The sequence below is a fragment of the Scomber japonicus genome, chromosome 19 (assembly GCF_027409825.1).
Source record: "Scomber japonicus isolate fScoJap1 chromosome 19, fScoJap1.pri, whole genome shotgun sequence".
NCBI classification, from domain to species: Eukaryota; Metazoa; Chordata; class Actinopteri; order Scombriformes; family Scombridae; genus Scomber; species Scomber japonicus.
The window spans coordinates 25,648,802-25,665,522 of record NC_070596.1 but is presented as its reverse complement, the minus strand read 5'-3'; the positions used below and the strand labels follow the sequence as shown (position 1 = coordinate 25,665,522).

General features: G+C 41.5%; 1 protein-coding gene across 1 annotated transcript in view; it reads left to right on the top strand.

The window, feature by feature from the left end:
- The first annotated feature begins 2,230 nt into the window (after positions 1 to 2,230).
- The window catches only part of LOC128379871 (kinesin-like protein KIF2A), a 30,530-nt gene continuing 16,039 nt past the window's right edge, over positions 2,231 to 16,721 (top strand). Inside the window, exons 1-8 of the mRNA XM_053339511.1 lie at positions 2,231 to 2,292; positions 3,242 to 3,336; positions 6,901 to 7,020; positions 10,037 to 10,091; positions 10,859 to 10,984; positions 12,056 to 12,156; positions 12,263 to 12,358; positions 14,017 to 14,071. Coding sequence (XP_053195486.1) covers positions 2,232 to 2,292; positions 3,242 to 3,336; positions 6,901 to 7,020; positions 10,037 to 10,091; positions 10,859 to 10,984; positions 12,056 to 12,156; positions 12,263 to 12,358; positions 14,017 to 14,071 — 709 coding nt within the window. The 5' untranslated portion in view covers position 2,231. The remainder of the gene's footprint in view (positions 2,293 to 3,241; positions 3,337 to 6,900; positions 7,021 to 10,036; positions 10,092 to 10,858; positions 10,985 to 12,055; positions 12,157 to 12,262; positions 12,359 to 14,016; positions 14,072 to 16,721) is intronic.

The following is a 16,721-nucleotide window of genomic DNA, read 5'->3' as shown; positions in this document are numbered from 1 at the left end:
GATGGAAGGACGGAAGGATGGAAGGAAGGAAAGATGGAAAGGAGGAAGGAAAGATGGAAGGGAGGAAGGAATGATGGAAGGGAGGAAGAAGGGAGGAAGGAAGGGAGGAAGGAAAGATGGAAAGGAGGAAGGAAAGATGGAAGGATGGAAGGGAGGAAGGAAGGAAGGAAGGGAGGAAGAAGGAAGGAAGGAAAGGAAGGGAGGACGGCCCTTAAGTCTCATGACATTCTATATTTTTGTTATTGTCGACATGAAAAGACCAAACAATAAATTGATATCGACTGTATCATCACACCCTGTCACAACGTGGTAGAGCAAGGAGGCCAAACAGCCCCCAGCTGCCCTTGGACCGCCTACAAGGTCTGAGGTAAACCCCCGGATGTTTGGGACTAAAGCCCCAGATGGATTCAAGTCCTAGAAACGCCCCTGGCTACAGAGAGGGAAGACAAGTCGGAAAGTATTGAGAGACAGACTGAGCAATTTGGCTTTAGTGTTTTCATGGTGGTTTACAACACCTGGAAAGACATGGAAAGATGGAAGGAAGGAATGATGGAAGGGAGGAAGAAGGAAGGAAGGGAGGAAGGGAGGAAGGAAGGAAGGGAGGAAGGAAGGAATGATGGAAGGGAGGAAGGAAGGAAAGATAGAAGGGAGGAAGGAAAGATGGAAGGGAGGAAGGAAAGATGGAAGGGAGGAAGGAAAGATGGAAGGAAGGAATGATGGAAGGGAGGAAGAAGGAAGGAAGGGAGAAAGGGAGGAAGAAGGAAGGAAGGGAGGAAGGAAGGACGGAAGGATGGAAGGGAGGAAGAAGGAAGGAAGGAAAGACGGAAAGATGGAAGGAGGGAAGGGAGGAAGGAAAGATGGAAGGAAGGAAGGAGATAAGTGTTAAGTGTGCATGAAAAGCAGTTTTAACTTTCTTACAGCAAACTTGAGAGGCTGAACTTGTACAACCGACTATTATCATTTTGGGGATTATCAATCTTTCATCTGATATAGATCCAACTGACAGAAACCTTCATCCGCAGACGTGTGAGCTGATAAAATGGACAGCTGACTGATGATGGTGAACTTGCAGAGACAGCACAAAATAAAGTGAACCACAAAAACAGATGGACACAAAAGTACTGGAAAATAGAATAAATGCCAATAAATTACATTAAAAGAGGAAGATGACACAGCAGCACAATGCACTCAATAACCCGGGTTCTGTAACAGAGCTCTGCTGCCACCCTGTGGTCAGACAGAGGAATTACAACAGATTAGCTCAGTATTTTATATTCTGCTGTATGTAAAACAAATAATGACTCTACACAATGTACACATCATTATTTTATTCATATACAACATACAGTTTCAAAATATATTAAATAGTATCTATAGCAGCTCTAACTGGCTGGCTGTTGACCGATGTTGAGATTGATATTAGGGAGGGAAAATAATCTGATATCGATATAACTGCTGTTAATATTATATATACAGAATATACATAAATATACACGTAAACAAGCATTTTTATGTAATAATCCTTCAACTGTGGTTATCAAATACTTGTGACAAAGATATGTAATATATACGGTGTAAAAATAAACTTAAAATGAAAAATGAAATCAGTGCACTGAAACAGTAAACTTAACAAGGAATTTAATAATAATTAATAATTATCATTTTAAAAACAACAAAAATATGTACGTATATATACTAAAATTGAATGAATGAATTAATTAATGAACTTTATAGTCATCATAACATCGGTACAATGAGATTTTTATGAGGCTTTCTCTCAATAAATAGCTAAAAAGAGGCAAAGACAAACAAACAAACACAACACTATACAAAAAGGATAACATATACATAAACTTCTGTGTATATAACTTTAAAAATATATATTTTAAAAAAGTAGTAGTAGTAGTAGTAGTAGTAGTAGTAGTAGTAACAGATATTTCTTAATTTATGTTAACATTTTCATGAATACGTATTTCATTATTGTTTTATATCTTTAAAAATGAATTAAAAAACAAAAAAATTTTAAAAAATGGCTTTTTTCTATAAAGGGCTAGAACGGCGCATGCGCAGCGGCTCCCCTCCCTGTGACCGATAGTGACCTCTTAGCAGCTCTGCAGCAGCACAACTTGGACGGGCTCGGCACACGTGCACACACACACGCGCGCACGCACGCTGCCTAAATTGCACCCATAAAAAAAACCCACCCCAACCCCCCGGAACAGGCAGGGGACATGGCCGGGATTTTCGGGAAGATTTTCGTGGGTATTTACGTGGAGATAAAACGGAGCGACGGTACGTAGCTTAGCCGCACACACACACACATTTACACACACACATACACACATCTACACACACGGTTTCTCCTCCATCCGGCGGGTCCAGAGGAGAGCTGCTAACGTTACCGAGCATTTGCTGCTGCAGGCGGCTAACTCACAGCATCTCCACCTTCATTATTAAAAAAGGAAAGAGAGGAGAGGAAAGCAGAGATTTGGGGATGGAGGGATAGAGGAGGAGGAGGAGGAGGCTGCAGGCTGGTCGGGCGGGTCCGTCCACCGGTGCCTCTACCCGGCTCGGTTGTAGCTCACACCTGCACCCCCGCTGTGTCTGCACATCCTCCTATTTTTGCACATTTACACATCCTCACATCTGCACATCATGGCTCCTATATGAATACAAAAGATGCTATTCATACCGATAAGCTGCACTGCATCATCCAGCTGTGGCCTGTGCATCACTGGCTTATAGATGCATGGATGGATGGAGGGATGGAGGGAAGGATGGGGGCCTTTCTTCCTCTAGCTGCATCTTATCCAGCATAAAAAAAACCCACGACCTTAAAGCAAATTAGTGCTCATTTGTGCCATTCATATTGATATAACCAGTGTTAAAATGATGTATTAGCTGTCATGATGTAAATTAAATGAGCACACAGTAATCAGAGCTCTTGAAGTTGTGCATTGACTGATAGAAAACTCTTGTAATCATCCATCAGGGGGGCCACACCCATCAGCATCTCAGCTTCCTTACATCACTGTGAGATTACTCCTTGCTTGTATATCTGTGTGTTAAAGAGCTGTGTGGTCAGTTCATGGTCCATCGGACGTGTTAGTGTCGGCACACACATGCAGTTTATCCTACATACAGTCTCCATGCAGCAGCACTGAGCAGGCCCAAGCATAGCATCTTATATCTCCTCTCTCTCTCTCTCTCTCTGTCTCTGTCTCTGTAACTCCTACTGCAGGACGAATACACCAGGCGATGGTCACCTCTCTGCACGAAGACAATGACAGTGTGACTGTGGAGTGGATCGAAAACGGGGACACCAAAGGGAAAGAGGTAAAGCTGCCACACGTCTCGCCCCCCACCCCCCCATCCCACTAACTTACTTTATTACTGTATGTCACCCTAAAACACACTTAACCCTCCTGTTGTCCTTGAGTCAAGGAAGGAAGGGGGGAAGAAGGAAGGGAAGGATGGAAGGGAGGTAGGAAGGAAGGAGGGAAGGAAGGGAGGAAAGGGAGGAGAGAGGGAGGAAAAAAGGAACGAGGGAGGGGAGGAGAAAGGAAAAGAAGAAGGGATGAAAGGAAAGGAGGGAGGAAGGAAAGAAGGAAGAGAGGAAGGAAAGAAAGAGAAGGAGGGAGGGAGGAAGGACAGACGGAAGGAAGGATGGAAGGGAAGAAGAAGGAAAAGAGGAAGGGATGAAAGGAAAGAAAGAAGGAAGAGAGGAAGGAAAGAAAGAGAGAAGGAGGGAGGGAGGAAGGACAGACAGAAGGAAGGAAGGAAGGACAGACGGAAGGAAGGAAGGAAGGAAGGAAGGGAGGAAAGAAGGAAGGAAGGAAGGGAGGAAAGAAGGACCAGTCAAAACAGACGGGGTCAGTTTGACCCGGGAGGACGACAGGAAGGTTAAATGAAGTGTTCTTTCATTGCTGGGTGTGTAGGTGTATCACAGTGTTGTTAGTGCACCCTGAGGTGTTTAATAACTGCTCCGTCACACCTGCACACATCACTGAGTCAGCAAATAAAGCATCTGTGGTAGTTATTATAATCAATAATGATTTTTTTTTTAAAGAAATATCAGCATATGTCGGCCATCTTTTCTCTATATACTGTCATTTAAGGCTGCAGGGAATAATTATCTTCATTGATGATGTCACTAAAGATGACGTCCTCAGATGTTTTGTTGTTTGTCCACAATCAGTTTCCTGTCAGAGAGGACTAAACACACCAGAGACCAGCTGATACCAGATTTTTTTAGGGCTGATGCCGATGCTGATATTAGGGAATAAAAACATTCCAGTATCGATATATTGGCCGATAATCTTATATATACAGAATATGTAGATAAAACCCAGATGATAAAGATATGAAATGCAGACGTGATATTTTACAGTTTAAATATAAACACAGTGCACTGACACTGTAAACTTCACTTGGGAGTTTAATCATTATAAATTACTATATATTATAAAACACATACAACAACAAGAAACACCCCGTCTGTTTCTTCCTTCCTTCCTTCCTTCCTTTTTTCCTCTGTCCTTCTTTCCTTCCTCCCTCCCTTCCTTCTTTTCTTTCCTTTCCTCCCTTCCTTCCCTCCCTCCTTTCCTTCTTCCTCCCTTCCGTCCTTCCTTCCTCCCTTCCGTCCTTCCTTCCTCCCTTCCTTCCTTCCTTCTTCCTCCCTTCCTTCCTTCTTCCTCCCTTCCGTCCTTCCTTCCTTCCTTCTTCCTCCCTTCCATCCTTCCTTCCTTCCTTCCTTCCTCCTCCCTTCCTTCCTTCCTTCTGCCTCCTTCCCTCCTTCCTTTCTCCCTCCCTCCTTCCTTCCTCCCTCCCTCCCTCCCTCCTTCCTTCCTTCCTTCCTTCCTTCCTTCCTTCTTCCTCCCTCCTTCCCCCCCTCCTTCCTTCCTTCCTTCCTTCTTCCTCCCTTCCATCCTTCCTTCCTTCCTTCCTTTCCTTCCTTTCCTTCCTTCTTCCTCCCTTCCTTCTTCCTCCTTCCCTCCTTCCTTTCTCCCTCCCTCCCTCCCTCCCTCCCTCCCTCCTTCCCTCCCTCCTTCCTTCCTTCCTTCTTCCTCCCTCCTTCCCCCCCTCCTTCCTTCCTTCTTCCTCCCTCCTTTCCTCCCTTTCTCCCTTGACTGGAGGACAACAGGAGGGTTAAGGTGTGACGCTGTGGTTAAAGATCATGGTTTGGGTTAAAATGATTAGAGTTTCTAAATGTCCGTTTCCATTATTTTTCGATTAATTGTCCAGCCCTAAAATAAACTATTAAATATTCACATCTGAGGAGCTGGAATCAGAAAATCTCGACTTTTTTCCCTTTTTAAAAAAGTGACTCAAAATGATTGATTACAACATGCTCAATAAGATTACTTTCAGTCAATTAGCTGCTTTATTAGCCGTAATGAGTCACAACAGTCCTGTTAGCTGTGACGTGATTATTAGACGACACGTTTCAACCTGCTGCAGTGTCACAGGACTGTTGCCGTGACTCCAGGTGGCCGTAGTGACTTTGAGAGGAGCAGACTGGAAATGACTCAGCATGCTGATCTGTGTTTGTGTCATTGAGGTATCATCACAGGTTATATATAGAGCCGGAGTGCTGGGAGTCCAGTTTGTCTCTCCCGACTGCCTAAATTAACGAACTGAGTAAAGGAACACAGAGCTCGTTTAGTGAGTCGACCTTTCTGCTCCGCCTGTGCTCTAACTGATCATTAAAGAGGATGTTTGTAGTGCTGGCGGTCTCTATCTGAGCTGGAGAAGCTGTGGTTAGGTTTTATGATGACAGCATTACAGGTAAAGTCGGACCGATACTGGATTTCAGCCGATAATACCAAATATAAAGAACAGATAGATTTATATAAACGTACAAATACTGACAATAATATACAATAGAGGCTGATACTTAACCTTCCTGTCGTCCTCCCGGGTCAAATTGACCCCGTCTGTTTTGACGGTTCCTTCTTTCCTCCCTTCCTTCTTTTCTTCCTTCCTTCCTTCCTTCCTTCCCTCCTTTCCTTCATTCTTTCTCCCATCCTTCCTCCCATCCTTCCTTCCTTCCTTCCATCTGTCCTTCCTTCTTTCCTCCCTTCCTTCTTTTCTTCCTTCCTTCCTTCCTTCCTTCCTTCCCTCCTTTCCTTCATTCTTTCTCCCATCCTTCCTCCCATCCTTCCTTCCGTCCTTCCTTCCTTCCCCCTTCCTTCTCTCCTTACTTCCTTCCTCCCTCCCTCCTTACTCCTTTCCTTCCTTCCTTCCTCCTTTCCTTTCTTCTTCCTCCCTTCCTTCCTTGACTCGAGGACAACAGGAGGGATAATAGTTTAAGAATCAGTGCAGGAGGGAGGAAGGGAGGAGGGAAAGGAACTAGGGAAGGACAGAGGAAAGGAGGGAGGGAGGAGGGAAGGAAGGAAGGGAGGAAAGGAAAGAAGGAAGGGAGGAAGGAAGGAAAGAAAGACAGAGGAAAGAAGGAAGGGAGGAAGGTAGGGGGAGGAAAGGAAGGAAGGAATTTTGCAGACAAAACCCAATATCACTAATGAATCAACTCCAAACTTAAAAAACAGTATAGATTTTATTATTTTTCAGCTTTAACTGGGAATAAGACACAATGTAAAGTTGCCTCTAACGTTGTCTCTAGACTGTATTTGACCTATTATCTATTTTTTATTTTCTTATATTATTTGTCAGGTACAGTGCATAAAAATAAATAATAATGTAAATATGCTAGAATCAGCCCAAAGGCTCGTTTTCACCCGTTGTCTCTCTCCAGATGTGAGCTGGCAGCCAACATTGTTTCAGATACAAGAAGCCTGTTAAACTCATTATCCAGCAAACAGTAACGCTTTATTTACACTGCTAAGAATTTAACTGATAATAATAACTAATTCTGCATCTCTTTCTCATTTTCTGCCTCAGATCGACCTCGAAAGCATCTTCGCTCTGAATCCAGATGTTGCTCCAGATGAGGAAATACCACAGAGTCCCGAGGCTCCTATTCCTCCCTCCAATGTGGCCAAAACCAGCAAAGTGCCCAAGGTCTGCTCCTCACCAGCTGCTGTCAAAGTTCATTTTCTCATAAACACTGGTCACGCCTTGCTTTGCCCCAGTTTTAGCATTGTGGAGAGAGAGGGGGGGGGGGGGGGGCAGAATAACACAATATGAGAGAGGAAGAGGAAGAGGACAAGGTTAGGTGATGATGCAGTTAAGGTGTGATTTGATTTGCTAAATAAGAGTCAATTAATTTAAACACAACATTTTCTTCATATCTGCTTACAGCTACAATATAATAGTGTCTTAAATATTATAGAGGCAGGTGATTTTAAAGTCTGTGTAAAGTAAGAATAAATATGTGAGTTTGACATACCACAGAAAAGTGTGTTGTTAACCACCCTGCCAAATTTGAATGATTAAAAAAATCGCCAAATATATGAAATCAGGCTTCAAAGTTGTGTAAAAATCAGCCTCTTTCTCTGCTCCCAAACGCTGTGTGCGTGACCTCCGAGTCCGCTGAAACCCCGCCCCCTACCAAGTGTCACCTGTCAATCAAAGTCACCACCTCTACCCGAAACATGGACTCTACGTCTGAGAGCTTTCTGCTGCTAACTCGGCTGCTAGCTCGCCGGCTAACTCGGCTAACTGTAGACTGTAGTAGTAGTAGTGTGTGCTGAATGTATTTATACCTCTACAGCAGCAGGGGCGGGTTTATGCTAATCACTAAATCCTTAACACAGAAATCTTGAAACACAGTTTGTGAAGCCTAGCTCCACAATTCAAATCTAAATGGTTGAAATGCTTTTTACACCTTTTTTAGAAATACATTTATGACCTATTTAATATGTTTAGAAGAAAATGTCTGAATGCACTTTACACGGTCTTTAAGTGTTTAATTTGAGGAGAAACACTCACTTGTTGTTTCTACATCTATAAACTATAGTGAGACGCTGTGACTGAGTGGCTTCTGCTGCAGGAAGCTGTTTAATCCTGATGTTTTATGTGGAGTTTTAGTTGGAAACATCAAACCTGAAGCAAACACTGTCACCACTGCAGCTATAAGAAGCTCCTCACATCATCACCAGGGACACAAGTGTCACTTCTTGCAAAAAAAACCCCCCCAAAAAACTGACAAGACTTCCTCTTCCTCCTTTTTAATCGATTAATCCATCCATCCATTTTTCTGCCGCTCATCCATATCTAGGTCAGCATGGATGCCGCCTGAGGACGAGCGCCAAGCTTGAAACACATTGCAACACAGAGCAGCTGCTGATTCAAGCCTTTTCTGCCTTTTCTGCCTTTTTTTATAGTGCTGGTATTCATGCACATACTGAGCATGTTAAAAATTGAATTTTAATTAAAATAAATTAATTAAAAGCTTTGAATTTGACAGCTCTGTCCCAGTACTTTCCCACTGACCCACTTGGGAAGACTTTTAATTGGATGAGAGTGTTGAACTATTCCTTTAATGTGACTCAGTGACTGCTGGAGCATCACACAAGGCTCTGAATGAATCTACTCCATGCAGATTTTGACTCAAATTGCAAAGAAAGAAAAGCAGAAATGATGAAAGCACAAGTTTTTTTTAAATATACCTCACACCTTATTATCTTAGTCGTAGCTTTTATATGTTTAGTGAAGTCTGATTAGGTCTGGAAACACACTTTTTGCTGTTTTCACGTAAGCATTTGCTACATTAAAAACTAAAATGTCAGAGTTCAGAAAGTTTCAAGACTTTGCAACCAAAGTAATTTCAGTATGAAGCTCTGCATGAAGGTGACATATGTATTTGTCACATATATTAATGATTATGATCTGGATCAGTGGCCTCAACAAGTGGGAGACGCACCAATATAGAGCTTTAACCCTTTTGTTGTTTTCCTGTCAGCTATGCAACTTTTGTCTGTGCTATTCCGGGTTAAAACTGACTCGATCTGGTTTGTTTTTAAAGCATAAAGCCCAATTTCCACCGGGTCAGTTAGCAGTGCGTTACAGCTGCACCATGGTCACCGGAGCAGATAGGTGCCTCTATAATCAATGAGAGTGTTTCCACTGGGAGCGTCTCAGCAGCGTCTCAGCAGCGCTATCAATCTGCAGCATTTCTATTTCTGACAGAGCCGTTTCTAACTCGCGACAAGCTCAACAGAGCAGATTGCACCAGACAGGAAGTCAGACACTGAATCTGCATAATAAAACTTCCGTCTTTCAAAATAAAATAAAAAACGTGCAGCCTCCCGATCTTATTTCAGCAACAAACAGGTAATAAAACAGACAGATAAAGACTCCATCTAGCTACGTAGCTACTGACACATGACATCAGCACAAACATCAAAGAAAATTACCAAATCAACTGAATTTGAGCAAGTTAACAAAATCAGGCCATTTAGTTGTGCTGCTACTAGAGTAATTACGGTAGACTAAAGGCTCTTGTTCGGATTTGATTGGGCTGCCGTAATTACTGTATTAAGAGTGCAACTTCATTTTAAAAGGCAGATTTCTCTCCCAGAGCTCCGCTGCTGTAACGCTCCCGGTGGAAATCCCCAGTCAGATAGAAATAATCACCAAATTCTGTGTTAGACCTTTTAACCAACTTCATTCCAACTTATTACCACAGATTTTACACATATTTATGGGAATTATGGTCAATAAGCCTCATTTAAATTGAATTATACCTCACACCTGTTGTTGAAAAGTGACCAAAAGCTAAATATTTAACAGATCATGGTGTGTGGATGTCAGTAGAGTCAGTAATATAAAGTGTGCATGAGTGAAAGATGTGTGTGCATGATGATGTAAGAGGTGCAGAAAAAGAAAAAGGAGGAGGAGCAGAGAGGTGCAAGCAGTCACAGGAGGGAGAGAGATTATCACAGCTCTGGATTTTAATAAGCAGAAGGTAGGGAAAATGACAAAGACAAACAGAGATGACAGCAGGTTTCATCACACTGTGTAAGTGTGTGTTAATATATTAGGTTAAAAAGCACAAATAGTGTAAAAATTATATTTATCTTGAAACTTTGTCATTTAAATTTTTCTGTTTTTTTTTTTTTGTGTTTGTTTTCAGACCAAAAGAACTACAGCGATACCCAAACCTGAGAATGCTCCACGAGAGAATAGAGGTATGTTTGATGTACATTTTTAGTTTAAATTGTGTGTGACAAAAACTAAAACTACTTAATCGCTTGTTAAACTAACTAACCCTAAAATCAAATAAAAAAACAAACTGAAAAACTAAACTAAAAACTAATAAAACTATAATAACTCTGGTTTGTAGTAGTTTTGATCACAGTGCGTCTTGGTGGTCGTCTTATTTAACGATTTCACTCGAGACACCCGTTAACTCTGAGTGTAAAGAGTTTGTTTGTTAATCTGTATAATCCACAAACATCACTGTAAACTTTCCACATGAGCTGTTTCTATTTCTTCTCTATAAAGTAGTTACATAAACTTTCTAAATGATCTGAAAAACAGACTTTTATTATCTAAATGTGGGTGAACTGAGCCTTTTAATGTGTCTTCTTCTTCTTCTTCTTCTACTTCTTCTTCTACTACTACTACTACTACTACTTCTACTTCTACTACTTCTACTACTTCTTCTTCTTCTTCTTCTTTCTCCTCCTCGTCCTTCTTCTTCTTCTTCTTCTTCTTCTTCCTCCTCCTCCTCATCCTTCTTCTTCTTCTTCTTCTTCTTCTTCTTCTTCTTTCTCCTCCTCGTCCTTCTTCTTCTTCTTCTTCCTCCTCCTCCTCCTCGTCCTTCTTCTTCTTCTTCTTCTTCTTCTTCTTCTTTCTCCTCCTCGTCCTTCTTCTTCTTCTTCTTCTTCCTCCTCCTCCTCGTCCTTCTTCTTCTTCTTCTTCTTCTTCTTCTTGTTTTCTGTGTGCTCCTCAGCTGCAGCAGTAGGAACCACTCGGGCCCGTCCCAGCCAGCACACCCAGCCTGCAGACCCCCCCCCTCCAGCCATCACACCCCAGACTGCTCTCAACCAGACGCAGACGCTCCTCCAGCAGCAGAACGGTCAGCGTTTCATAAACCTCTCTATAATACAGTCCTGTGTGTCAGCTGTTGTTGTTGTTGTTTTCGTGGTGCTGTGGAGGCCAGAGGCGATGATGTCATGCGAGGCGGTGATGTCATGTGAGGCGATGATGTCATGCTCCCTGCACAGCTGTGTGTGACGGAGTCAAAGGCTCTTTCACCCGTCGCTGGCTGGCTCAAACCTCTGGGCTTCATCTCACACTGCAGAGTTTGTTTTCTGCTGGATTTATATAAATGTTTGCTGCTGCTGAAAATATATAAATTAAATCTTTATAATATGTGTTGGCAAGGAAACGGATACAAGTGTAAGATTGTTTTAATGTTTATTTAACCTTCCTGTCGTCCTCCCGGATCAAATTGAACCCGTCTGTTTTGACTGTTCCTTCTTTCCTTCCTTCCTTCCTTCCTTCAGTCTGTCCTTCCTTCCTTCCTTCCTTCCTCCCTCCTTTCCTTCCTTGATTCCTCCCGCCTTCCTTCCTCCTTTTCTTCCTTCCCTCTTTCCCTCCTTCTTTGCTTCCTCCCTCCTTTCCTTCCTTATTCCTTCCTCCATCCTTTTCTTCCTTTCCTCCTTCCTTCCTTCCTCCCTCCTTTCCTTCCTTCTTCCATCGTTCCTCCCTCCTTTCCTTTCTTATTCCTTCCTCCATCATTTTCTTCCTTCCCTCCTTCCTTCCTTCCTCCCTCCTTTCCTTACTTGATTACTCCCTCCTTCCTTCCTTCTTCCTTCCTTCCTCTTTCCTCTCTCCTTTTCTTCCTTCCCTCCTTCCTTCCTCCCTCCTTTCCTTCCTTGTTCCTCCCTTCCTTCCTCCTCCCTCCCTCCTTTCCTTGACTCAAGGACAACAGGATGGTTAAAGACATTTTGACTGCTTTCTTACTATAACTTTTTTGGATATTTAAAAAAAAATATATATATACTGTATTTGTGAGCTGCTTTTTAAAGATTTGCATCTGAAGTAGAGTGCCACACATGTGATGGGATTTATTAGCAATAATCTTCAGGTGTTATTTTGTTTAGTGAGATTATTATTATTTTTTTCTTTCTTTCTTTCCTTGCAGCACGAAGGAAATCCAACTGTGTGAAAGAAGTGGAGAAACTGCAGGAGAAACGAGAGAAGAGGCGACTTCAGCAGCAAGAGCTCCGAGAGAAGAGGGCACAAGTGAGACACACACACACACACACACACAATAAATCACATTTTTTAATAAGACAAGATTATTTTATAAGACATATTCAGCATGTTTGTCTTCTTCTTCTCATTGCAGGAGGTCGATGTGAATTTACCAAACTATGAAATCATGTGTATGATCAGAGACTTCAGAGCCAGTCTGGACTACAGGCCTTTAACCACTAATGATCTGGTGAGTCTGCTTCAGGGCCGTGTTTCCGGATTCCAGTGTATTTAAAAGTTCTGTTACACAATTAGTTAGAAACAAACGTCCAATTTAAGGATTATCTCCTAAAAATGGGCTCAGTATGAACTCTGGGATTTAGTCTTTGTAAGTAGGAGGCAACAGCTACTCAGCATTAAGTTCTTATTCCCAAAAATATAGAAGAATAAACTATTATAATGAGATCAGGATCAATAGATGATGTAATAAATGTGTATTTCATGTTACCCAAGTTAGGCTTTAACCTTCGTGTCGTCCTCCCGGGTCAAATTGACCCCGTCTGTTCCTTCTTTCCTCCCTTACTTCTTTCCATCTGTCCTTCCTTCCTTCCTCCTTCCTTCCTTCCTCCCTCCTGTCTTTCTTTCCTTCCTTCTGTCCTACCTTCCTCCCTTCCTCTTTTCCTTTCTCCCTCCTTCCTTCTTTCCTTCCCTCCTTACTTCCTTTCCTTCCTCCCTTCCTTCTTTCCTCTGTCCTTCTTTCCTCCCTTCCTCTTTTCCTTTCTCCCTCCCTCCCTCCTACCTCCCTTCTTTCCTTTCCTCCCTTCCTGCCGTCTTCCTTCCTTCCTTCCTTCCTTCCTTCCTTCCTCCTTTCTTTCCTTCCTTCCTTCCTTCCTTCCTCCTTTCTTTCCTTCCTTCCTTCCTCCCTTCCTCCCTCCTTTCTTTCCTTCCTTCCTCCCTCCTTTCTTTCCTTCCTTCCTCCCTCCTTTCTTTCCTTCCTCCCTCCCTCCCTACCTCCCTTCCTTCCTTGACTCGAGGACAACAGGAGGGTTAAACATCATTTAGCTTCATAGAAGAGCTTTAAATAACTCATAAAGTAAATAAATATGTTGCTGCAGAGTGGAATAAGATGATTTTTACAACCTTTAAAATACTTCAGGGGGATTTAGAAGAGGAGCATTAGAGTTAAATGGAAAATTACATTAAAGCAGGGGTGTCAAACTCATTTTCATTCAAGGGTCACATACAGACCAATTTGATCTCATGTGGGCCAGATCATAAAAAAGATGGAGGGAAAGAAGGAAGAAAGGAAGGAAATAAGAAGGGAAGGAAGGAAAGACAGGCAAAAGGAAGGAGGGAAGAAAGGTAGGAAGGACAGACAGTGAAGGACGGACAGACAGATGGAAGAAAGGAAGTAAGGGAGGACAGAAGGAAGGGAGGGAGGAAGGAAGGAAGCAAGGACAAATCGAAGGAAGGAAGAAATGAAGGAAGGAAAGAATGAAGGTAGGAAGGACAGATGGAAGGAAGGAAAGAAATAAAAAAGGAAGGTAGGGAACAAATAAGGGAGGAAGGAAGGAAAGAAAGGAAGGAGGGAGGGAAGAAAGAAAGAAAAAGGAAGCAAGGAAGGAAAGGAAGGAGGGAGGGAAGAAAGAAGGGAGGAAGGACAGATGTAAGGAAGGAAAAGAACACAGGAAGGAAAGTGGGCCGGATTGCTCCTCTCAGCGGGCCGGTTCTGGCCCACGGGCCGCATGTTTGACACCCCTGCATTAAAGCATTAAGGGGTTTGATGTTCATCTGTGACTATACAGTTTAAATGAGGGGCAACTCCTGAGAAGAGCTGCTGTAGAAGAGTTTAAATGACACGATATAATACAACACATGATAGTTAAATTCTGCCTCTTTATGTTTCAGATCGAGGAGCACAGGATATGTGTGTGTGTGCGAGCGCGTCCTCTCAATAAAAAAGGTAAGTAGAGCTTCATCCTTTTTCCTCATAGAGTATAAATCTATCATTTGGATAATATTAGTGTGAACAGGAAGTGTTAGTATCCAAAGCAGGGAGACTTTTAATGATGCAGATTTACTAAAATTAGATCAAATAAAATATGCTTTATTGTTGTTTTCAGCATCACTGCATTAAAGAGCATTTTTATATACTTGGCAACATTATACATACATATATATACATTTAACCCTTACATACTGTTCATATTCTGACTTATAATTACACCAATTCACATTAATTCCCCATCAGTCGTTAAAAAATGTTTATTTAATCCTTCTGTAAATGGAAAAAAGACTATTTCACGGTCCAGGAGAACATTTTATAGAATATGAAGAATTCAACATGTTTTAATGCTGATTCTTGAATATTTGTTTAATAAACACATAAAGTTTGTACATTTGCATTTATAAAAATGTGTATCAGCTGCACAAAAATTTAAAAAAAAGATGCATTTTATTTCTATTTTTGTATATTTGGGGTCAAATTAAGAAAAGTCTGTCTAAAATAAATGTGTATATTGTGTTTTTACAGCTCTACAATGTAATATTTGACCCTTGAAACAGTATGTAAGGGTTAAAAAAAGGCTAAAAGATCATGCATTCAACAGTCAGATCAATAAAATCAGTAAAATAATAAAACACTTTCAAAATAAAACTGGCAGCTCAGGTATTTATGTATTTATTTATTTAAGTATTTATTTACACATGCTAATACAGACTTGACTGCATGCATATAATACTCTGTCACCATGTGATGTTTTAGCAACTCAACATTTAACTGCTGCTATTTAAAACATTTAATGGAAGATTAAACAAATTAAGTTTTATAAAGGTTCAATCTGCATACACTCACATTCAGATTAGAGGTGGAAATTTTGGGGAATCTCACATTTAGTTCAGATTATTTGGTGTCTGATTTAATTCAGAGTCGATTCTTAATTGAATTAATATAAAAGTGAGGACTATTTTCTGTCTCTTGCTCCAGTATACTGGTTTCACTGGTGTTCTTAGTCCACTGAAATCCAATATGAAACATATCTGTCAGTTAAGATAAATGGTTTCCAGCTTTTTTACTGCGTCAATTAAGGAATGAAGTAATTAATTTAAAAGCATCTTACAGTGTTTGCCTTTATGAGAATAACTGAGAGTAACAGTCTGATGGAGGAGGAGGAGGAGGAGGAGGACGAAGGCTCCGCTCCGCTGTGTTGGTATTAAAGTCACGTCTCCAGCTGTGTTGAGCCGCCTCTCTGCTGCACCGTTAGCTTCGGGGAAAGTCACCGTTGTCCAAAACGCTGAGTGGCTGCAGGGTCGTCGAGGTGAAACAGACGGAGCTCAGAGTTATTATCGTCACCTTGTTTTAAAAGCTGCAGTCTGTGTCGGTCAGTCGGTCTCGTTGTTGCTGCTGTTTGATGCTTTTCTCTCCGCTAACGTTAGAGTCTCTGAGTGACGGAGGAGAAAGTCCACAATATTCTTCATGATTATATTCATTTGGTAAATCAAAACATGCTCACAACTTCTGCAATCGATGTTTGACTTTTGTAAATTGATGCAGAATCGTCCATAATTCAGATTGGAGCATGTCAGGTTGATCATTTACTATCTTCTCTGCCTCTATGTGCACCAACTCATACACATTATTATGGCACAAACACACTAAATGAGGCTTGAGTGTACAGGTGAATTCAATCAAAAATAATCAGGAATGAACCAACCAACCAATCAGTGAGAAGGAAAGGAGAAAACAGGAAGTGAAGTAAAGGAAAAGGAAGTTGAATAAATAAGAGGAAATGAATCTTTACTACAGAGTTGATCAGTACAGGACATAAAACGTTAGTGAATATGCAATAAACAGATTCAAATACTAAGAACAACCAAAGACGTTCTCTCTAATGTCTCTAAAAGAAGTTTAAAATCTCTAAAAGGGGATCAGCTCTGGACTCAGCTGCAGCCAGTTCCAGCTCGAGGAGGCAGAGTAGGAAAATTAACTTTTCCTGAGGTCTGGATGGAGAAAGGAGACTGTGAAGGAAATTAAATCCTGGGAACATTTTGGGAAAAATGTGTATTTGTCCACCATGTAGAAGCCGATAACGTAATAAGTTATTACGCTTTCGCAAATGTAATAACTAGAGCCGATAATGTAATAATATACTAACATCACTTTATTTAAAGTCTGCAAGTCAATTAATTTTGACTTGATTTACTTCTAAACAAGTTACACACACAGTACTGAGTTGTGGAGATAGAGCCTTAAACTGTTTCTCACTCGCTCATTTTTCCTGATTTTCTGAGCATGTACCCTTGGTCCCTCCCCTACTATAGAAGACGGAGAGGCTGCTCACCTCAGTGGTTAATCTGCCTAGTGGCCAGTTATTGTTACTACATCTAGTACTACTACTACTACAGTCTATAGTTAGCTGAGTTAGCCGCTGAGTTAGCAGCAGAAAGCTCTCAGACGTAGCGTCCATGTTTCTGGTAGAGGTGGTGACTTTGATTGACAGGTGACACTTGGTAGGGGGCGGGGCTTCAGCATTTGGTAGCAGAGAAAAAGGCTCTGCAACTTTGAAGCCTAATTTCATATATTTGGTGGGTTTTTTTTTAATCATTCAAATTTG